This window comes from Citrus sinensis, chromosome 1, assembly GCF_022201045.2.
Source record: "Citrus sinensis cultivar Valencia sweet orange chromosome 1, DVS_A1.0, whole genome shotgun sequence".
Classification (NCBI taxonomy): domain Eukaryota; kingdom Viridiplantae; phylum Streptophyta; class Magnoliopsida; order Sapindales; family Rutaceae; genus Citrus; species Citrus sinensis.
Window position 1 is genome coordinate 24,221,240 of NC_068556.1, and position 23,134 is coordinate 24,244,373.

Genomic DNA, 23,134 nt, shown 5'->3' on the forward strand with positions numbered 1-23,134 from the left:
ATTGGGGCAACATGTGTTACCAATTTATTTACCCATATGCATCAACATCGCGTGGTGGGTGGAATATCAACATAAAGATTTCGGATAATAAAATCTAGAATGATGTAGGTCCTTTTGAGTTTTGATCACTTGATTTATTACAATTTTCACAACAGATTAGGACCCATCATTCTATGGCATAATCTCCATATCAATTCTTAGGGACCTCCTCGGTGATATTGCAACCCATCCAATTATTACAACAATATGATATTGACATATGTATATGTATGTATGTATGTATGTATGTATGTATGTATGTATGTATGTATCTTACAACAATATGATATTGACATATGTATATATATATATGTATGTATGTGTGTGTGTATATTAGCAAATGCTGAAGGAAGCTCATGCATGAGATTGACGACTAGTGAGAGACAGGCAGCGAATTATTAAGATTTAATAAGAGCAGGGCAGTCTCCCACCAAAACGGCATCATTAAACTTTCAGATTAGATGTTAGATATCATCACTGCATGATTTAATTATTTTCACGTGTGAAGTTGGTGTACTCGAATTTGAGGGCCAACGGGCTATTATGAATGCCTACGGGCTATTATGAATCTGTGATATCTTATATGAACTCATTTTATCTTTTCTGTTTTTTCATTAACAAACACAAAAGTCAGTCAATTTATTTTGATTTTAAAATAAAAATAAAAAGGAAAAGACGTGTGGAGATTCTGCGTCGGCTGCTGAGTGTCAGGGTAGTATAACGAGAGTTATTTTTTTAGACATATATTTTATAAAATTTAATGTAATAATATAACGTAAGATTATAAAAATCTGTACAATATAATAATATAAAAATAAAAAAAGCACAATACTCCCACTCCTTTACGGCTGTTGATTATTTTCTGTGTGTTTAAAGACTTTATGTTGTTTGAGTTTTGTCTTTGTTCATGCAATTATCGCTTAGATTTAAAAGTTGGATGTTTTTGTATTTTACTTTGCACGCATAAAGCACTAGCTATGAGCAGGTGTCGTTACTTCAGATTTGGATAGCCTCTGGATTTAACTTTTGAACCGTTGATATATATATATATATATATTCAGATTTCATAGTCAGACAATTTAAAAATGAAAGAAATTAAATTGTCGAGTGTCGGTGCTGTTTCTTCACTGCGATGTTATGTGCCACATTCAAATCTTCGCCGTAATTACATGACACCCATAAAAAATAATATAATTAATTAATAAATGAAACACGGAGAAACAATCGCCGAAAGCTGGCTATAAAGTTTGGCAGGCATTGAATTGAATTGATCCAGCAGCCGCAGCAGGAAGCACTTTCCAAGTGAGTCCTCAAAAATCATCAAAACCCCTCGTGTCCATTCCTTATATTTCGCTCTCTCTCTCTCAAAGTCTCCATTTTTATATAGATTTTCATATACATTCACAGTTGCACGCATTAATGCGGCTGCTATTTTGATCGGCAGCCCAGTTGTATGTGCGCACTCGCATTTGCTTGGCTTGCATTGGATCTGGGATTTTCCTGCCTTCATTTCTAAGGTAATTTCACTTTTTTATTTTCTTATTTTGTGGTTTTCAATTTTACTCCTTCAAATTTTTATATGTATTTTTGTGTTCTTTGCTTTCTTTCAAGGTTACTTTAGATTCTTGCTTATTTTGTTTTTCGCAGCCTGGCAGCTGGATTTGTACTTTTGATAAATTTTCAAACAACATTGTATTTTGTAACGTCTAGTCCTTTACGCTTTCTTTTTCATTTTTGAAGTTGGCGTCTGATGACTGTCATCTTTTGCTATAGATGGTAATGGTATTGTGTTAAAGAAGCAATTTTGTTACGTGGGTTTGTACAAAGCTTGATCGTTCCTGTTGAGTGGGTTAGTGAAGATATTGGAGTTTATGCCGTTTCCATTTATGTTTTTGAATTGTGACTGTGATTCTGAATTTTTTTTTTATTATTATTCCGTGTTGGATCGGCAGATGCAGGGCAAATTTTAATTTATTAGTTCGTAGAAAGGTGGCAAGTGGCGTGAAGGTGAAGTTAAATTTGCCAATTATTGAAGTTATTTTAAGCTTTAATTGTGGGTTCAAAAGTGGAAAGTTATAATTGCTCGTTGAAGTGTTATGATTGTCATCTTTTGGTATAAATGGTAGTGTCACTGGGTTAAAGGAGCAATTTTGTTATGTGGGTTTGTATAAAGAATTGATTTTTGGTGGTATTTTGTGAAGATACTGGAGCTTTAGTGATTTGTTAAGTTGAGATTGTGGGGTTTTCTAATGGATTATCGAGTTCCAGCAGTGAGAGATTTTGAAGTTGATCTTGAAAGTGGGTGTTCAGTTAGTGGAGATGATTATTCGAGTGAAGAAACTTTTTCAGGCTTTAAAGAGCATGCAAAGGCAATGGTAGCTAAAGTGTGTAGTAGGTTTATTGATGGATCAATCAAAACTGAAGATAGGGCAAGTTTAGGAGGCAATGTATCTAATAGTAATGGGGTTTCAGGTGAGACTGTGATAGCGAGAGAGAGTAATGATGATGAAGGGAAGAAAGCAGTGAAGGAGAAACACAAGAAATCAAACAATAAAAAGCCCCCAAAACCTCCCAAACCACCAAGAGGTCCATCATTGGATTCAGCTGACCTGAAGCTTATCAAAGAGATTTCTGAACTTGCTATGTTGAAACGTGCAAGAATTGAGCGAATGAAGGCTTTGAAAAAGACGAAAGCTGCAAAACAGTCAACATCCAATAGCAGTCTGTTTGCCATGGTGTTCACTCTTCTGTTTTGTCTTGTGATATTTCAAGGTAATATTTCCTTTACAAAATTGAATTTGATTTAACTTGAATTCAGAATTTTTTTTTTAAGGATGTATCACAGTACAGATATATTGGTGCAACTAATATCTTTCTGATCATTGATTTGAATTTTGCACTAAATGCCTAATATAATCTTTCTTTTGCCTCTTCTCTGTTGTGAATTGAAGTATTCAATATTTATTTTATTCTTATATATAAGTTAATGCCAAGTCATGGGCTATCAGTTCCCTACACCTATATTCATGTTGATTGTCATGACAAATTCTGAGTTTTGGATCTTGTTTTGGCAGTGCTACATCAGCTCTAATCCCCCGATTTTTTTTTTTTTTCACCTTTAGTCCTTTCCCTCTTCATCGAGCTCATTTGTTATTTGTTGCCCATAATTTGAGAAAATGAGGAGAAAATTTGATTGCAGTCAATCATATCAAATGGATGTGTTCTAAGATTAGAACCTGCCTGCACTCATGTGTTCTTAACACCCAATCGGAATGGAATCAATCCAATGCTAATAGTATAATCTGACTTTCACTATGGAGATTACCCTCTGATTAATGGTTTTTCAGAACAAAATACTTTCTTTTGCATAATTTCACTGTACCTTTGGTGCAATCAAGTGTTCATCGAATTGTGCTCATAATATTGCCTTTGCAGGAATGTCATCCAGAGGTACATCTGTAAGCTTCCAGGGATCTCCCCTGTCTGCTAGATTGACAGAGGGTGGCTTGATTTCAGTTCAGTTCTCTGGGAACCCATCTGCCAGTGATCCTAATGTACCTAGTCCTGGCTTTCCCAAGTATGTTACCATTCATTTCGGCTATAAATCTATATAAAATTACATCTTCCTGCTGGATGAATTCTATAACTAAACATTGGTTATTGAAAAAATTGCAGTACGGTGCAGCAAGTTACCGGTTCAGATCAACAGCAAAAACTAAATCCAGCTGCCAGATGATTCAGAATCATTACAATGAGCAAGATCATATTGAAGGCTATTCTGGATCTTCCAATGCAAGCCACTCTCCCACTCTGACATTTGATGGATAATTTATACTGCACTGATTTGAACATGAGGGTGGGTAAGATTAACGAACAAGTGTTTTCAAATGTGTTTTTCTAAGGCCATGCCATGAATGTTGTCTTCATAAGTTGCTTCCGCGGCAACCATCTGTCGATCAAATATGTATGTAATTATGCGTGTGGTTATTTTCTATTAAAGCACTCGATGAAAACTCAAGAGTGTTGAGTACAAGGCCAAATGACTTGGCAAGATTTTGTACATTGCAACTTAGCACCTATCTTGTAAATCACATTATGTTATATACCCACGAGAATCATTTGCAATTGCTATGGTGCTTCAATGAGGTGGAGATGGGATTTTCACATTTGATGTTGGCACGTGGGAATAATCCACGCGTGCCAGCTTGTATGCTCCAAAATACAAATTCACCTGTCGGCCTCGGACATTGATGATTGAATTTTGCATGAGCTGGCACGTGATTTCACGTGTGCCCAGCTTCTAGTCTTCTTTCATCATGTGAGTTCACAGGTTTCTCAAATGACCAACGGAAATGAATTTTAAGTAGCTTTTGCAGCTTTCTTTATCAATATATCAGATTCTGAAGCTGCTCATAGTCAGATAACAAGATAATGGATATGAATAATTTATACGATTCATTGGGACATAAAGTCTTTGGTGCGTTCCTTCTCATCATAAGTATAATTATTGATTTACTTTGAAAATTTTCAAAATAAATTGTCTGCATGACAAAATATGACTTATAAGTATACGATAAATCCTAAAATTTCACAAGTATTTTACGTTTATTCCGGAAACATTGAAGATACCATCAACTTCTATTTTTTCTTTTAGATTTCCGTGATGGCGAAATGGGTTTTGCAAAGTAGCTCGGGGCCGGCTCAAATAGAAAATGGCCTATTTGTCGAGTTTTGAAACATTTAGGACGAACGTGCATATTAAAAGCAAACCTGAGGGGTTTATTTGTGTGCACTTTTATCAGCCACAAAGGCCTTCATTCAATTCATCTAGAGGCTTCTACAATCTTCTGGACAAAAAGAACCTGAGCAGAGCCAGAGTCCAAGGCTCCACGCAAAATGCTTTAATGAATGGTCCAAAGAGAAAGAAAGACAGACAATAAAGACTCTGTTTCTAATATTGAATTAATGCAACATAACAAAACTAGCGTATTATAATTTATAACAACATTACATGATGACTACAATAAAATCAAGTATTAATTTAGATAGATTACAAAAAAGAGAATCTTAACTCAAACCCTTGGCCAGAAGATTGATAATAGCAACAGCAATACCACAGAGGCTTTTCAAAAGATTGTTCCTATCACTCAAAGGTGATTTTGCCGACCCAGAGAAGCCCTTTTCACAAGCATCGGCTTGCTTGCCCGCATCAGCAATACAATAATTAGCAAACCCAAAATGGCCTTTGCTTAGAGCATCAATAGCTTGAGGAAGCTCGTACCTGACGACCGGGATGTACAGTTCCGCACAATTAGCCAAGGCTCTCTCCTGCTGAGGATCTGGAGCTTGTTTGATCAAACCCTCGATGTAATTCAATGTGTCACTTGCATTTCCCAGCACGATGTTGGCCATAATGCTCGCTAACCCTTTGACATCTGAGCTTGAGCTGTTGGTATTGGGCTCTAACGTTGCAATGCACAAGTCACGAAAGGGTGTTCTTCGGCATATTTGGTTTATTAAATTGTCATCACATTGGATGATGACTGGTACAATAACTGAAAGAAGAAGTAGAAGAAGAAGAAAGTTTGGAGCTTTCATGGTTTTTTTTTTCTCTCTTTTTCTTTCGCTTTTTTGCAGGCCTGAAACTGAAATGGGCAGAGAGCAAAACTGAAGTTTGATGATTGGTTTGGTGTCGCAAGCTGATTTTGAGGTTGTTTTATAGTGTTTTTCATTTTAAAAAACGTTTTTTTTTCCCATTTTGTCTTCAAATGAACGGTTGGTACGTGGATTTTGTTTGTCTGTATATTGAAAAACTTTGATGCTTTCATACTTGTGAGAATTGCCCATTGTAATCCCTTTTTTAATTTTAAATTATTATTTCATTATAAAATACAGATAAGAGTTTATCATAATCTAATTCGAAAAGTTTGTCAAAGAGTCTAAATTTTATATAATATAATTCAGAATCTACACTATACATGCGAGGTCTACTTTACACTTGCAAATATTTACAAAACATGTTAAAAAGGTTCATCTTTCAGCACTCGCGAATGGGTTGAATGGTCTGTGATTGGCATTTGTGAGTAGTTTTTGCTGCCGTTGTTTTCTAATTCACTAAAAGGAATTACTTTTTTCTGTGGGCAGTTCTGTGCCATTGTTTTCAAGGTTGTGAAAAAGGAATGGCTTTTAGATAATCTCATTATCGTGATCATGTTTGTATTACTTGAAAAGTTGAGGTGCTCTGCTCGACAGCATCTTGTCTGCTTGCTTTTGTCCATCGCTTTACTAAATTATCAGCCTTATCTCTTGGAGAAATAAATTTTGTTCCTATCTTTAGTGAATGAGCATGATGCTTTCCCCGACCTATAATCATTCCGCAAACAGTGCACGTGTTTCTGTTCTCAGTTTCTCAGAATAAATTTCTTTGATCCACCATTTTTTTTATTTCTTAAAACTGATGTTTTTACATGAATACACTGAAAGAAAAAGGAGTTAAAAACTTATATTGTAAAGAACCAAGGCACGATCCATTAATCCTTATGAACATCTGTCACAGCATCATTTTAACAACAGAAGCAGTGATAATGGAGATATCATGATTGAGTTTGTTCATTTGAGTGATTGGTGACTTGCCAGAGAAACCTCTCTCACATGAATCGGCTTCAAGGGCAGCATCGTTGGCAGCATCAACAGCAAATTTGGGGTCACCTTTCGTCAGGGCTTCAACGGCTTGCGGCACATCGCCTATAATTATAGCATTGAATCTATCCTTGCAAGCACTCAAAGGCACTCTCAGTGCAGGGTACTTTTGCTTGAGCTTCTCTATGTGTTGCAGTGACCCACCGGCCTTGGCTTTGATTATATCAACCATTATTAGTGCAATTGCTTGAACATCACCAGCGGTTTTGCTTCTGGGGTCTGACTTGAGTGAAGTCACACAAAGACCATAATATGGTGTTTGCTTACAAGTTTGCTCTATCAGTGGCAGGTTTTGGCACTGGCTTATTGGGAAATATGCGACAGCAAGGACAAACGGAAAGACAAATAAAATTGCCTTCATTTTTGCAGAATAGCTAAAAAGAGATTTGTGCCCGCAGCTAGGTAAATTGAAAAATGAGGCTGAGAATTAGTTCAATGATATGCTCCTCCTTTTTTTATAGGGAATTTTGGTTCTTTATCATCAAAATTAGCTTTGTTGCCACTTGGACTATAATTTTCATTTTAACGTGCCAAATGTATCCATGTATTTTCCAAGTTTCTACAAGTTTATACCAAAGATTCAGATTCTCAAAAATTGTATATTTCGGTAATTGTCAGGCGCAAGGGAAATGATCCAATGTCTTAATTTCCATTAAATGATCTTACTTTCGCAGATAATTTTTCCAAATATAAACACTCATTGATGATGTATGCTAAAACTAGGAGATAATAGTTTTTAATATTAAGTGCAAAGCAATATTAATCTCCTCAAAAATTCTTCGTCAAGGCTTTTTTAGTTTTATTGTTAGAAAATATCACAGATTTCCCTTTAAATATAAGTTAGAGACTCTCACACCTAAACTCAAGTAGAACTCAAATAAAATGTGATATTATCTTCTTCAAATTAAAATATATATATATATATATATATACAATTAACCCTCTTACCCTAACAATTTAAGTTATTTAAGTTATTCTACAGTGAAATTGCCCTTAATCATACTGTAAACGTCCATCAAAATGATTTTTTTTTTTTTTTGTTAATGATGTGATAATATTATCCTTGATAAGTTAACATAATTCCATTTTCATTACATCATGAATTATATATTAATTTTATTTACATGAGACAATACATTCTCTCATTGATAGCACATAAAATAAGTTTCATCAAACCTTCAAATACTGTATTGCCCAATTTGTTTACATTTTTCAATTTTAAGCCAAGAAAATATGGAAAAAAAATTAAAAACTACATAAATTAGGTAACTAACTCAAATTATTAAAGACAGTATTGTGATAACACATACATAATGTTTCATTTTCATAGATGTTTACAATTTGTAAAATAACTTGAATTGATCAGGAGCAACAAGGACTTTTTTAATTTGTAAAATAACTTAAAGTTCTTAACGTAACAGGGTTAAGTGTAGTGTTTTTAAATTTGAAGGGGGTAAGTCTCATAATGCTCAAGTCTCGTAGCGCATTTGAGTTTGAGTGTAAATGTTTCTAACTTATATTTGAGGGAAAAATCTATAATTTATCCTTTATTATTATTATTATTTAGCTTAATAATAAACCAATTTTGCTTCCCACCCACGAGACATATTTGAACTCTAGACCTCTTTACTCTCAACACAAGAGATTTTACTATCACTATTGAGAGCTTAAATGAGATTACTTTTGAGAGGCTAATGATTTTGAAAAATTAAAAGCTAATTTTGTTATTTGGACTTTTTTAAAAAAAAATAACTTTTGGTCAAGTCACCTTGACTTAGAGTAGATTTTAAAAAGCATGGGCACAATAGATTTTCAAAATTTAATTTCAAGAATCAATTTTATACTTAATACAATTTCATGTAGATCTTCACATCTATTACAAAAATGTAAAATTATCCTTATTCAATCATTAAAATTAAAGAGACTATTTTTATTACTAATTATATTGAGATAACAAAATAAAAAATAAAATATTTATTTTCAGTTAAAAAATATTTATTTTATTTCAACCATTTATATTCTTATAGTAATTTGACTTTATAACTCATAGCTTTTAAAATAAATTTTACTAAATATTTAATTGATTTTCTTTACCGGCATTATTTTTACAGCACAGTCAACGTTAATTATTTTAAAAGTTACAACATTACTAAATTAGCGATCGTTAGCGAATAATTTACAACTCCCAGAGCATGTATAATGATTGTTGCCTAGAGATTAGATTAGAATCCTCTCCTAATATTTTTCTCTCATAGTCTCTTATAATTTTCTAAATTTATTAAAAAAAAATTGACTTAATTGCAAATAAAGTGAAAAAAAACTGACTTAATTGTCAGCATTATAATTCACTTAAATTAGTAATGTTATAATTCAATCTTAGTCACTTAAATTAGGAGAGATGGGGGTGGGGGGAATAAGAATTAGGAGAAGATGTTTGTCCTCTTTAGAATTTCGCATGCTCATGATTTAGTAAATCTGATATTTTTTAATCCGCACGTAACAAAGTATGAGCGGAGAGTTCCGAAATACCGATGAAATTTTTCGCTGCAGTTACTAGTTTATGCTTTTCTATTTTTTCAACTGTTTGAATCCCACATGCCTCATCATCACTTTTTGGCCAATAACTGATTAGAAATGTACATTTCTTATACTTGGTAACACTAGTTGGCCTTCTTTCCACAACAATTATATTTCCTTTTTCATATGAAGCAACTCTTATAACGCCTTAGAATTTGTAGGAACGCAACATCAGCACATACTAATCACAATCATGCGCCAGAACTTTTCCCAACTTGCAGTATCACTTTTCGAAATTGGCTACCCATCTAATTTGTCTCCTTGAATCGTATCCTACAAAAAGCAACAACCCTTTACACAATGTGTGAGCTTTCTTGCTTTGCTGTCATACAAAGATGAGTTTGGTGGCTCTTTTGCTCGTTCACCTACTCCTCCAATCCTCAATTAGCTGCTCAGCTTCAGCTTCAGTTTCAAAGATCGAAACTCTTTTGATACAGGAGACATGTAAACACACAGATTATTACAATCTTTGTGTTGCATCTCTTGAATCAGACCCTCGAAGTTTGAATGCAGATGTCAAAGAACTGGCTATCATATTGGTAGAGTTACTCCAGGCTAATGCTAATGAAACCCTATGGCATGTTGGGGATTTGTTTAAGAAAGTGAGTGATCCAGCTTTGTACAGATTCTATGGTACTCGCATCGAAGAGTACAGGGCAATTGTAGAAAGGCAGATACCTGAAGCCATTGATGCTCTGCAATCTGGTGACTATATGGTTTCTAAAAAGGATGCAGAAGCTGCTGCTGCTCATGCTGATAGTTGTGAAGAGCAATTTGCTGGAGAAACACAGCCGTTTAGTGACCAAAACAAAGCTGTGCATGGTCTCTCACTTGTCACATCAAGCATACTCGGAATATTGGGATGATTCTAAATTCCAACTAGTTTCAGGTTTTACTTGGTTATTCTGCCTTCACATTTCTGCTTAGGAACTGCTGTTAAGAGTTTCAATTTTTTTCAAAATAGACTTCAAAACTATTATTTGACTTGAACAACTAGTCTATCTCGTGTACTCTACAATCAAATTATCAATTCAACATTCAATTATAAACATATTTCATTTTCCAACAGAAAAGGTTACTAGACTGAAAGAAAAAATATAAAGTAAAACCAAAATGTTCTAATTTATGCTATAAAATGTACAAGTACTTCACAGGGTGAACACACGGTTCAAAAGTTCTACGGTAATTCCCACCCCCCACCCCCCCAAAAAAAAAGTTCTACGGTAATTACAACGATGTGTGAATGTGGTATATTACCCTGCAATCACTTACGCCTGTTTTTACTAACTATCATCCAATATACTGTGCAAATCAAACATCTCATCTACAATTTTTTTTTTCTCCCTTTTAAATTTCTTCTGATCCTGTCATATTTTCGACCTATGAAAAGTAAATCTCAATACAGGAAGGTGAAACAAAATTAAAGCAAGAAAACGAGGACACGCATCATCAAATTCTATCCCCCAGCGCTTGGGTACTTGGAGTCTGCTTTAGCATCCACATACCCAATGATGTAGTTGGGCAGATGCTGCGAGTACACAGGGATTCGCGGAAGATTGTAGTCGAGATTTTTCCAACAAGCTTTAGTTCTCCTCCCACTTCCAAAATCAAGCTGTGAACTCTTGGACAGCTGAGAAGCCTGCACGACGAGTAACCCCATTCGTCCTGGGGAGCCTTGAAAGCCATTATGAATATTCTTCAAGAAATCTTTTTCAACAGCCACTATATCTAGCAAATTAGTTCTCCCAGGTTGCAAGCCCCAGTAGAAAACAACGTGCGGCTCTGTCACATCCACATCAATATATTCTGTAGGATTAGGGTCACAAAGACCTTGTACTTCCTCCAACTGCATAGAAACCCAGGACACGTCAACAAGAAGAAAAAGATAACAAATATAATAATTACACATAGACAATCATCAGTGCCATGACATTTGTCCGATAACAACTGATGAAAAGATATTCTCAAAGGGTACACTTTGGGTAGAAAATAATAAAGTTTTGCACTAAATTAAATGTAGTACCAGAAAAGACTGCACAAACTAAATCACCACCCAACTAGTTAATGCACATGGCTAAGCAGCATTGTTTATCTACTTACCTTCAGAATAAGAGATCGAAACCGTGACTTAACCCAACCCACCCAGTCTCCAAGGTCATCTTGATTAGAAGCTGAAAGGTAAACCCTGACAAATCGTGCATACTTCTTTGAGTATGGAAAAGGCTCAAAAAGGAAGTGCCAATCAAAATCTGGCCTCATAAGATCCTGCAATGCCCAAAAGTAAATCCAACATAAGGTAAGGCACGCAAGTGAAAGAGAGAAGGAAAGACAAAGGAAATTTTCGTTGATTAGTAATAAATTTTAAAGGATTAACTTTATATTGGGCCTCAAGATACACACAGCCCAAAAGCGGACAGAAATTAAAAGATCGAACGACGTTTAAGCCGAATGATTATTTATGGCATATTTTACCTTTTGAATCTACTAATTTCCTTCCATTCCACCTATACTGAACTCTCTATTTAGCACATAATAGAAACAGAAATACACACAATGATGGTCAAAATTGAAGAATACATACCCTAGTTGTATTATGGCCACGAAGAAACTCTGTTCTGATTTTGTAGAATGTGCTCCTAGTAATATTGGAATGGCAATACTCATGCGGACTACACGGCAATCGGATAGGCATTAAGGACCGTGTCTCAGAAGGATATCCAGCAGCTGGTAACATTGGATCCTGCAGCATGACTGGTGTAGGCCAAGGCCAATAGGCATATGTCTTAAAGAAGTTTGCAACCAGAGTATTCAAACTGCCCTTTGGATGATTTTGGCAAACATGAGCGACGAGGATAGCCAAATGAACTCCTCCAAGAAACCCATGTAACTGCAGTAAAGTAAAGAATTACTTCTGAGTTATCATTCACCAATCACTTAATGTTTACAAAATGATTAAAATTTGCTGAACATTAGAATGATTGGAGAATTTATGGCGACAAATTTTACTCACATTACCATACACTCCTCGCCTTTTTGCCCACAATTTGATACATCTCAGCACTGGCTGGAATTTCTGGAACACATCAGCCCAAAAATGAGATCTATAGAAACTGAAAGTGCACAAGAAATAGAGGAAAAATGGTGTTTTCAGATCTTTCAGAAAAAACATTAGCACCATTTTGGAACAATTTCAGACTGCAAAATTGAGACATAAACGTCATTATCCATCCACTTTAAAAAAATATATCATGCATTGCAATGCAAGGAGAACAATATGTAATGTGTGGAGACATCGTAGCATCCTAAATATCAACAAATTACAGCTCATAGGACACCATAATGCAACATCTACAATGAAAGCATTGCACTGCAAGCATTTTCACTTTTCCAAATGCTACTGTGTTAAAGCAAAAATTTCAATTGCCCTCGAGCAAAAGCCCATTGCAAAAAACCTCACGATATGAAATTTTTATCACCCAATACCTCGGTGCATCCATTCTATATCTATCCTATTAGCAAAAACATCAAATGAATGATATTTTGATATTTTCTTTTACCCAACAAAAAAGGGGGAATTTATGAAAAAATATCAACATTCACCTCCAAGTCTGGAACAAGCTGAAGAATACATTTATTTGCTCGTACTCCAGACAAGCTCTTCCAACTGGTTTCATCAAGATCCCTCAAAAAGAATGGATTGAGCACATCTACGTTCTGCAATTCACAGTCACATGAAGTCAATACTAACCACAGTCCAGGGGAAGAAAAAAAAAAAACTCAAAATTAAGACTATAAAACATACTGCAATGACATCACTCAAAACACGTGAGAATCCTCACTAGTCAATAAGAAATAAAAGTTCAAAAGTTCACAGAACATTAGTGGAGAAAAAAAACTTCAAGCATTGAATTAGTTGCACGTTTCTCCAAAATAATATCTGAAGTAAAGTTACTAAACTTACTTCAGGAACAGATAATACGTGAAGACGCGCATAGGGAAGGTCGATCAAGATCCCATCAAACTTGAATCGCATCAAAGGAACTTTTGCATCCTTCACACAGTGAATCTCTGATACTTCAGGTCTGCTCTTAAGCATGTTGTGCAGAACAACAAAAAAATCCTCCTGTATGAGTTAGACTTATCAAAAGTTGAGACGATGCTTATTCCACTTCAAACAGGGAACCAAAAAAAAAAAAAAACAAAGACAAATGGATAAACTTACCGCCATTGTGGCAAATTCAGGACCAAGACATAAAGCATCAATATCTGACTCTGAACCATGAACCTGAATATTGCAAAGCAGCTTCAACTAATAAGAGATACAATATACCAAAGAAAAATTACAAGAAGATTAGCAAGTTAAATACTTACTCCAAGGCCATAAGACCCATATGTCAATATCGTTGCATGTGTCTCTGCAATCTGTTCTTTTGGCAATCGCCGTTGCCAAGCAACTCTCTTGACCCATGCCAAGACTATCTGCATAATTATATATTACGTACTTGATTTTCCCTTTTTTTTTTCAAAAGAGATACATAATCAAAGTGACCAGCTAATGATCATAGATAGACCGAAATGCGTAAAAATAAAATAAAATAATCTCTAAAACATATATAGCATGCCACTATCTAAACTTGCGAAATTAGGTAAACATGTAAATCAACTAATTTTAAATTAGAATTACTATTCAACCAATAACAAAAATTGAAGAGGAATAACCTCTTTAAGCTTTTGAATGACATTTCTTCTCTTATCCTCCTCTTCTGTTGAGGGCACAAGTCCTTCATTGGTCATCAACTGCATTTATTATTTACATCGATTCCAAGATCAGCAATCAAACAAATACCAGATGACAATAAAAATCAAAATATTAAGAAAATTTTACCTGAACAAGCGAGAGCGATCTTTCCTCGTCCATTTGATCTAAGACAGAAGGATTCAAAGGGAAATTAAAAGAAGGAACTAAAAAGACCGGGGAATTGCACGGAACAAGCACTTGACTCGGGGAAATTAAATTAGGGTTTATTACACCAAGTGATTGCGGAGTTACGACACCAAAATTAGCGTTTTGGGGATAAAAATCAACGAAATTGTAAGGATACACAACAAGATTATTGCTTTGATTGTTATTACAAGCATAAGCTGCCATAAAAAAAAAATTGAAATTCTTTGTCAAATTCTGGAAGCAAAATTGAATGTGGAAACAAGAAACGTTTCGATCGAAAACGCTGAAAATGAAAAATGAAAAATTCTTTTTTCTGTTTTCTGTTTTCGGAAATTTTGCGACTGTGCAGAGAGAGAGAGAGACGGGGGGGGGAAAACGACAGTGAAGACAGTGAAGTCTTCTAATACGTGGAACGGTAGAATGGTGTTCGTGGACCGGACACTTGGCAAAAGCGCGTTTGCAGTTATGTACTTCTTTGCCTCTAACGAGCGGCCACGTTAACCCCAGGGTTGGTGACGTGGCATCATACAGTTGGCCGTCAAATGGCAACGCAATTTTTCCTTTTATATTAGATTTAAGAGAAAATAGTTGGGATTTGTTAGATTATTATTGTTATATCCAATTCTTTACTACAAATTCCCGATTCCCACGTAGGATATTCTAATTTCTTTGAGATAATTAATTTCCTTTTCTTGAATAATATTATTCGGAAAGCCAGTATCTTCATTTTTTTTTTTTTGCTATTTATCTTTTCTTTCCCTTCAATGAAATCAAGTTGGGTCATCAAAATTGACAACTTTTTTCGTTCTATTTTTATAAATTTATCAATTTAAGAATGAGTGGTCTAGTTTTTTCTACTTAATTAGGGTTGTCCATCTTATATTTGCTTAATAATCATTCTCAACAAATAGTGATTTTAAAAATCATCTTCTACAGTTCACCTCCCTGTTTTAGAAAGAAATAGTCGCACTAGGCTTGTCACGTGCAACCGTTCGACACGTTTAAAAATTAAAGATAGGCAAGTAAATAAAGTTAGGTGTCCGCTGAAAGTGGCCAATTTGCTCAACAAAAAGGAGATGGTAAAGTTAGAGAAAGCCAATAAAATATATAAAATCATGTAACCCCAACCCACACAACTCTGCCCCGTTGCCCAAGGCCCAATTGCTTGATTCTTTCTCAATATCAAAATCATCACCAAACAAAACAAGCACAAATACTCAACTGTAACATAAAACACATGTAAATTTGGTATCACACAAGCATAGATGCAATTTCTTAGCCACTACTATGAACGAGGAGCACTAACTATATTCATTTTTTTCCCTTTCTTTTTACCTTTCGCGTTTTATTATAATACGAGGTATTTGCGGAACGCATTTTACAGATTAGATACTAATCTACCATCGCTACTTTTATAATTATAAATTTTTAATTTAATCCACTCCATAAATTGATAAAATTAATCTAAATCCAATCTATATGAATTGAATTTTTTATAATAGGGTTTGAATTCTCAATCTAATCTAATCCACCAAGTTATGGATAAAATTTTTGTAAATAGGACAAATTGAGCAAGATTTGATTATGAACACCTCTATATTATAATATACTAACTAAATGTCTACTATTAATGTATATCTATGCAATTATAACATAATTTAGGGATCTACCGACTATAACTTATAAATTTACACCTAATAAATGTGATACATACCGTAATGGCCTAAATGAGGTATCGCTAAGACAACTAGCCTAGGGTGTGGGATGAACACCATTTCAGTTAATGAACAAAGTCGATTTGGGTTAAGGGTTCAATTTGCCAAACCCCTACTTTGAAAAGGAGGGAAAAAAAAGGTGAATTTACAATGCAGCAAACATTTACACATAAAACTGTTTATTTTCCCCAGCATCATCATCACATAACCCATGGTGAAACCAGTAAACAAACAAGCTTATCCCAATGGAGAAAATTCAACAACCCCATCAAACAAAGATGAATCTTTACGAGAAAAAACTTACTTAATTCCCATCTCAAACCCACCAAGCAATTAAAGAAAAATGTCGGATTCCTTAAATTTAGCAGATGATACACGACCAAACAGCAAATTACATATTAACAAAAAGAGGTACAGATTTTGATCAAAGCGTACACCCACAAAACAAAAAGAAGTAACAAAGCATAGAAGCTAAAAGAAAAGACTCAAAAACGGTAACGACTTTCCACAACAAATCATCTATCGAGAAATCAAGCCAGCTCAAGCTCCATCCGGTCGTGAAGTACGAGAAATTGAACTCCGGCAACCGGAAAAACGACGACCGCAAAGAAAACTCGAGGTCTGGCCATCGGAAAGCCGACGTGTACCACCGAGTAGTCATCTCTTCTTCTTGAGTCCGGGAGAACTCTCCAGCATTTACTACAAGAACAGGAAAGTGGACACAATTATTATTGGGATATTTTCTTCCCCTAGTTAGGTTGTTTTATATGTCACCTTCTGTTTATTTCATATCGTTATGTCAAAGCCACGTGTGACAGAAAAGGATTAATCAGATGGTAATTAATTTCCTTAATTGACAAAAGGCTAACTAGGCTGGCCGACATTTATACATGGACTGGGCTTATGTGATTTGCTTTGAGAAAATTGCCAATAATACATGCTTTACATGTGAATCACATTTGATGGAATCTTGTCCCAGTATGGCTATGGAAGAGTTGCTTCACTATAGAGCATTAATGATGATCGTTAGATTATAGTAGTAGGTGTTGATATAATATTTATCTCTATGGTTTTGCGATCATTAATAGTACTCTACCGTGAAGTAATGTAATATAGCTTAAATTGAAATCCTAAAATATTGTCCTAAAAAGACAAGTTCAGTTACAAAGACATATAGAGGGCAACTCCTTCTATTTATATGGTCATTAATTGAATAAGTGGACGCATTTTTATAAATTGTGTTGAAATTATGGATGAATAAAACAATGACGTACAACATGACGGTATTATTTCGGACTATGCGAGCAACGAACTTTACTTGAAGACTATTCTTATTAATATCTATAACAGAAAAATTATTGCAAAAATCTTTATTATTATAGTTAGTCGATTAGGTTTGTCAATTTGATAGTTATTATTAGCAGCAATCTTGATGTTTTTATATCACTAGTTTTGTAAATCTTGATTTTGGGTTAAGTTCATTCAATTGCTTAATTTCAACCGACAGAGCAATTGCTTGAATCGAAACAAGTCAGAAATGCACTACTTATCCATTAGTTTATCAGAAATTAGGCGATTTTCGCGTAATCGCTTCGGCTTATTCAAAAGCGCTTACCTGCTTCATTGCTAAGGCTTTGAACATTACAAGCTTGTCATTTTCATCACTCATTCAAGTCCTTTTTTTCCCTAATATTTTAAAGAAAGTAGAGATATATTTTCTTACGCAAGGAGTTTGAATTGGTTGCCAACCATTTATATTTATATTCATAGGATTGTTAAGGCACGTTATCATGTGCCATGTGTCAAACCCCCCTAATTACTACCAGTAATACGAAAGTATAATCACTTAAAACTACGCGTGTTACTGATAACAATTATGAGGTTGATACTGGAATAAATTGTGGGATTGAATTAGATTTTGGGATTAATAAAATAGTATAATCCTAAGGTATGTTTGGTTGTCATGAGCTAAAATTTAGTTCAAAACAATTGAGATTATTATTCTTTATATTTATATGAGTTTAGATGGGGTGAAATTAAATAAAGAACTTGTATCCTCTTTATCACTCTTTTATTTTTCATTTAACCTAATATTTTAATAAAAATTAAATATAGAAGTTAATTTCATAATTTTTTTAACCTATAATTTTATTTTATATAGAATATCAAAATTTTATTCATTAGTTTATTTAAACTAGTATTTAATATTAAACATAAAATAATCAACTCTCTCTTTATAGTAGTACTTAATATTTAATATTAAAGTCAATAATTATCAATATAATTTAAAAATATTATATTATTTAAATAGTTATTTAGCTTTATTACATTAAATTAGCATAGTCTTATCCAATATTGTACCAAACAAAAGATAGTATTATATATAATCCAGTTTAATCCAATCCAATCTAATTCAATTTAATCCTAAAAGTTAATCCAATCCAATTCAATCCAATCCAATCATGTCTTCCGAACGTAGCCTATTATTCACAAAGACACTTACAACACTGGCTTCTTGTTTTGATTTCATTGTGTAATTTAGATTTATGTGTTGTGCCAGATTTCTACCGATGTGCGTTTGACCTACTTATTAATTATGTCTTACGTGTGTCAACCATTTAACATTTGTTTTCGAGATGTATTACAAATATAATGTAGTTCTATTGTTGTATTTATTTCTCATATATTCGTTGTGGACTCGCATAAATCGTTATTATTATTTTTATATTTTGTGGATTAATACATGACTAATAACAAATATTAAGAATCATTTTTAATAGACTATTTTATTATGTGATCATGTGTTATGTTAATAAGTCTAATTTTATTACACCCTGTATATTATTTTAACTCATAATAAAATGGATAATTTTGTAACTAATATATGAGAAATTCCCACACTCAACCAAGTATATAAGTAACTTCAGCCCAATTATTATGCAGTTATTTGTGTATGGTTAAAAGTGTAGTCACTATCATTTTTCTCTCTTCTTCTCGTTCTTGTTTTGCTTGGACTTGGCGTGTGCAGCTTCAACCTTGGATCAAGGCAGTAATTTCTAGATTTGAATCGAGGTGCAACGCTTAAATAGGAGTTGTAATAGGAATTTGGCTTACAAGCTTGGCCATGACAAATTAAGGTGAGAAATCCCACCTCTTTTCCTTAGGCATGCGTTTAAATATAAAGTTTTTTTATAGCATTTATTACATTTTAAGTGAGTCAACTAAAATTAGTCGAATGGTTGCTTGTGCTATTAACAAGTTTGTTAGAAGAAACTGTAGACTTGAATCTGGCTCAATTAACAAAAGAGACATATACGCAACACGATTTGTAATTTTACCATTTCCAGTTCAAACCAAACCTGCAAACATCACAGGCCTCGGTTTCACAAATTGCCAAGGATGAATTTGAGACGAGTACTAAAATCTGTTGACTTAATTGCTACTTTTAAAAACTACAGGGACCTGTTGGATAATCATCCATTACGCATTAAAAATTATTTGGGCTAAGTTTTATAAGTGGCCCAAGAAAGTTTTATATTCCCGGACTTTATAAAAGTCGAGTATGGGCCTAGTTCAGAGATGAATACAAAGTGGGCCAGAATAGGAATATTCGAGAGAAAGCAAAAACCCTAACCCTAGATTCCTCTCAAAGTCCCCCACCTTGCACGTGAAAAGCAGCTGCTTAAAGAAAACCGAATAAAGAGAATGCGCCGCAATGACCTATCACTACAAAAGTACACATCTTCTTATCACAGCCGTACAATCTACGGCCACGTCACCAATCCGCGTCTCCATTGTGTTTCAACGGCTCGGATTACAGTTGCAGAAACTTACTGGTACAACGAACGAGCACGCTCGGAAGCTCCTATCCTCCCCACTTTCCCCTTTCTCTCTCCCCGTCTCATCCAATTTTTTCCTGCGAAAGAAAATTTGAATTTTCTCGGGAAAGTTTCGTGAAAATGGAATTGGAGTTCGAGTTCGAGGAAGAGAATAAACTTAGTGCGTTGAGTGAAGAAGTTACAGATACTGATACTGAGAGCGAAACCAAAGATGGAGTAGAGGAAGAGGAAGATGGTGATAACGAAGAAGAGGAAGATGACGGTGACGAAGACGATGATGACGATGACGACGAAGATGAAGATGACGACGATGAAGCTGAAGATGACGACGAAGAGGAGGTGCAGATTCTGCACTCTACGGGTGGACCGCCGGTTCAGTCAGCTGACGAAGAAGATGATGACGAGGATGACGATGATGGCGGCGAGGATGATGAGGGCGACGGCGATGGAGACGGCGACGACGACGACGACGACGACGAGAATGACGATGACGAAGATGAAGATGCTGAAGAAGAGGTAATAATTTCAAATTTTCTAAAAAACAATTGCCTTTAATTATTTGTTATTCGTTGAGATCTGGTTGAATAATTTGGATCTGCTTGTCTATGCATCGAAATTGCTTGTTAGTTATTCATATACATTTGAAATTTAAGTAATAGGCTCAGATCTGTAGCTTCGTTACTTGCGTTGTATGTTTTGATGGCGATCTCTGAAAAATTTTGCTAGATTTTCGCATAATTTTGTCAATTTTTGATCTTTTTGAACTGAGCAAATCCTGTGTCTTGTCATCTCAAAGTGAATAATCAAATTGCAGCTTTTGTTATTGTATTCAATCATTGTTATTGGTAGCTTTTACTGGTAAAGTTAGTTAATAAAGAAAAGGGGTAAAGTTGAATGGTCAATCTTAAGATCCCAGATCTTCAACGCCTTTTATGTGTACTTAATTATTGGGATTTGATGATCTGTTGAGATTTTTTAATTCTTGATTTTTTTTAAAAAATATATTTTATTTTATTTTATTTTAAAAAAAATCGCAGTTTCTGCAATTTCGGTCTGTTTGGGGCTGTTGTAAAATCATCATTAAAAATGCTGTTGAGACACTTCAAAATTAAGTACGTCCATATCAGTTGCAACATTCGTTTGGTGAAGATTGCGCCTGTGCTTTGAACGCCAAAATTTTTGACCTGCTTTGTGAAACTTGTGTTTTCAAAGTTTGAGTAATCTATTTGGTACTTATGATCAACGGCAAGTGATGCAACCATTGTGATCTAGTAAGGGTATTTTTGATTTTTTTTCTTTCTTTTTTTTTTCCCCAATTGCTTATTTGCTCATTGTTATGGTCTGAGTTTTGGCCCATCATGTCATTTTTTCTATCAATACATTCATATTTATCTGTAGGAGGATCTAGGAACCGAATACCTAGTCCGGCCAGTAGCTCGTCCTGAGGATGAGGAAGATGCAAGTGACTTTGAACCTGAGGAAAATGGTGAAGAGGAAGATGTCCATGAAGAGGATGAAGATGATGACGAGGGTGCCGGGAAGGTTGAGGCACCATCAAAAAGGAAGAGATCGGATAGGGACGACGATTCAGATGATGGTGACGATGATGGTGGAGAGGATGACGAGAGACCATCCAAGCGATAGGGGTAGGCCTCATCTTGGTTTGAGGACTGACCATTTGACAGAATAGGTCAATCTCTCTCCTTCTATCTTAATCCATCTCTCCTCTCTGTAGAAAAAGAAGGATAGGATGTGTTATGGGTTGTGTGTTTGTGTTTTTCAATCCTGTATCATCATGTTTCAGTACTATTTAGGCTTATTATATGTTTTAGCATAGTTATGTTGACGCTTGAGAAACCCCCCCCCCCCCCCCCCCCCCCCCCCCCCAAAAAAAAGAAAAGAAACACTATTGAAAAACATCTGGTTTAGACGTTGTGTAAGCTATGATATTTAGAAAAGTTAAAAAACTTCCCTTTGCTATAGGTTGATTAGATTGGCTGGTTTGTTTTGCTTCCTAATTTATATGGACCATGGTTGGTGGATGTTTACGTGACTCTGTGTCTGTTCAATATTAGTCGTCTCATTACAATTTCTAATATTTAATTTGTGTTGCATTTTGGAATTGAATGCTGTTGCGGTTTCGGCTTTGCGGATCTTTGGGCCGGATCCGGATTTTGGCCTATGTAATCTGGCCCGATCATCCAGGACTCTTTTGGTATAATCGGACGGCGGCTATTTTATTGCCTGTGCAAAAATGATTTTTTTTTTTATAGCAACATCTCCATTTTTCCAATTCGGAGGCACTACATGAAGTAAGATATTTCCCGTTTCGTTAAAACAAAAGGGCTGAAAACGAAAACAACCCCAGCGACGAGGTATCCATTTCGATAGGTCGTATTGTCCTTTTAATCAAAAATGAATATTTGAATTGATGCACTGTTAGTCGCCGCTTTTGCGTTAGTGGGTCCGTTTAATGGGAATGGTCCACGGACATTTTGATTTTAAAATTGTGTTGCCATTATTATCCTTTTAATAATGCTGCCGCAAGCCCGCAGTGCCCCCACAAAGCACAAAAACAAAGGCCATTTTCGTCACGTAAATGTGTTTTCCTTTCGTATGGATATTGTTGTGGATACTAACTACAGTTTTGCTTTGTTACTCGCTCAAGACAGATTGCATTTACTCGGCGGATAGACAACGGCAACGCAAAGCACATCGTCAGATTATCTCGTGAAATACTCAACGCTTGTTTATCGCCTCGTGAGATGATAAACTGATGAGCTAATGGGCCCCATTGGAGGCAAACATCGAGAGGACAGGACAAAATGTGCTGCCACGACGGCCCACTAGCGTTGCCCCCTACAGCTGGCAGCATCATCCATATTTTGGAATTACGAAGAGTTGAGCTGGACGTTAAATTCTATTCCTCTTTTAAAAGGCTATAGTTACGTGTAGGGCGAAGAGGGGGTGACTTCATTTCATTGTCTTTGCCTAAATGATTGCCACGTGTATACCCCTTTGGTTCACAGTGTGTTCCACCATTCACCATACGTTCACACTTGGTGGATTTCAACGAAGTGAAAATGAGAAAGGTGTTGCAAAGTTTTCAATTTAGGATTTATTTATCTTCTGTCGTAATTGTTAAATATAGAAGTGTAGAATAAACCTTGTTTGTATTTGGCACATATTTTTAAGATATGCTTGATCAATCTCCAAACTATCTACCTATCTGTCTATATATATATATATATATTTATTCCGAAAGACTCCTAACAACATTATAATTATACGAAATAATTTTAACTAATGTTGCTGGATTA

The 23,134-nt window shown here is 35.0% G+C and overlaps 6 protein-coding genes across 17 annotated transcripts; 3 read left to right on the forward strand and 3 right to left on the reverse strand.

Moving 5' to 3' along the window:
* Positions 1-1,125: 1,125 nt before the first annotated feature.
* LOC102611530 (uncharacterized) lies at positions 1,126-4,164 on the forward strand. 8 transcript variants are annotated; one of them, XM_025102464.2, is made up of 6 exons: positions 1,126-1,341; positions 1,447-1,556; positions 1,780-1,888; positions 1,992-2,811; positions 3,475-3,616; positions 3,715-4,164. In XM_025102464.2, the coding sequence occupies exons 4-6, from the start codon at positions 2,289-2,291 to the stop codon at positions 3,773-3,775; spliced, it is 726 nt and encodes a 241-aa protein (XP_024958232.1). In that variant the 5' UTR covers positions 1,126-1,341; positions 1,447-1,556; positions 1,780-1,888; positions 1,992-2,288; the 3' UTR covers positions 3,776-4,164. The 8 variants fall into 8 exon arrangements, with proteins under 8 accessions (XP_024958232.1, XP_006488818.1, XP_006488819.1 ...); XM_006488755.4 differs by having other exon boundaries at positions 1,813-1,888; XM_006488756.3 differs by having other exon boundaries at positions 1,484-1,556.
* An 803-nt stretch (positions 4,165-4,967) lies between these two features.
* LOC102611249 (cell wall / vacuolar inhibitor of fructosidase 1) lies at positions 4,968-5,879 on the reverse strand. Its single transcript, XM_006488751.4, has one exon. The coding sequence runs from the start codon at positions 5,635-5,637 to the stop codon at positions 5,107-5,109; it is 531 nt and encodes a 176-aa protein (XP_006488814.1). The 5' UTR covers positions 5,638-5,879; the 3' UTR covers positions 4,968-5,106.
* Positions 5,880-6,523: 644 nt separating this feature from the next.
* On the reverse strand, positions 6,524-7,232 carry LOC102610946 (cell wall / vacuolar inhibitor of fructosidase 1-like). The gene has a single exon (XM_006488750.4). The coding sequence runs from the start codon at positions 7,097-7,099 to the stop codon at positions 6,590-6,592; it is 510 nt and encodes a 169-aa protein (XP_006488813.1). The 5' UTR covers positions 7,100-7,232; the 3' UTR covers positions 6,524-6,589.
* Positions 7,233-9,650: 2,418 nt separating this feature from the next.
* On the forward strand, positions 9,651-10,181 carry LOC102610640 (cell wall / vacuolar inhibitor of fructosidase 1). The gene has a single exon (XM_006488749.2). It carries the CDS (start codon positions 9,651-9,653, stop codon positions 10,179-10,181), a length of 531 nt encoding a protein of 176 aa, XP_006488812.1.
* Positions 10,182-10,601: 420 nt separating this feature from the next.
* On the reverse strand, positions 10,602-14,640 carry LOC102610335 (nuclear poly(A) polymerase 3). Its single transcript, XM_006488748.4, has 10 exons — positions 14,201-14,640; positions 14,035-14,112; positions 13,687-13,794; positions 13,538-13,600; positions 13,277-13,438; positions 12,916-13,029; positions 12,326-12,388; positions 11,897-12,202; positions 11,416-11,580; positions 10,602-11,161 (listed from the first exon to the last, which is right to left on the reverse strand). The coding sequence occupies exons 1-10, from the start codon at positions 14,462-14,464 to the stop codon at positions 10,772-10,774; spliced, it is 1,713 nt and encodes a 570-aa protein (XP_006488811.1). The 5' UTR covers positions 14,465-14,640; the 3' UTR covers positions 10,602-10,771.
* A 5,082-nt stretch (positions 14,641-19,722) lies between these two features.
* Positions 19,723-23,034, forward strand: LOC102610020 (uncharacterized). Of its 5 annotated transcripts, none has more exons than XR_008052518.1 (4): positions 19,723-20,330; positions 21,213-21,504; positions 22,020-22,189; positions 22,483-23,034. XR_008052518.1 is itself a non-coding variant. In XM_052435431.1 (3 exons), the coding sequence occupies exons 1-2, from the start codon at positions 19,935-19,937 to the stop codon at positions 21,456-21,458; spliced, it is 642 nt and encodes a 213-aa protein (XP_052291391.1). In that variant the 5' UTR covers positions 19,723-19,934; the 3' UTR covers positions 21,459-21,504; positions 22,483-23,034. The 5 variants fall into 5 exon arrangements, 3 of the variants coding, with proteins under 3 accessions (XP_052291391.1, XP_006488810.1, XP_015388992.1); XR_008052517.1 differs by having other exon boundaries at positions 22,487-23,034; XM_052435431.1 differs by lacking the exon at positions 22,020-22,189.
* Positions 23,035-23,134: the final 100 nt, after the last annotated feature.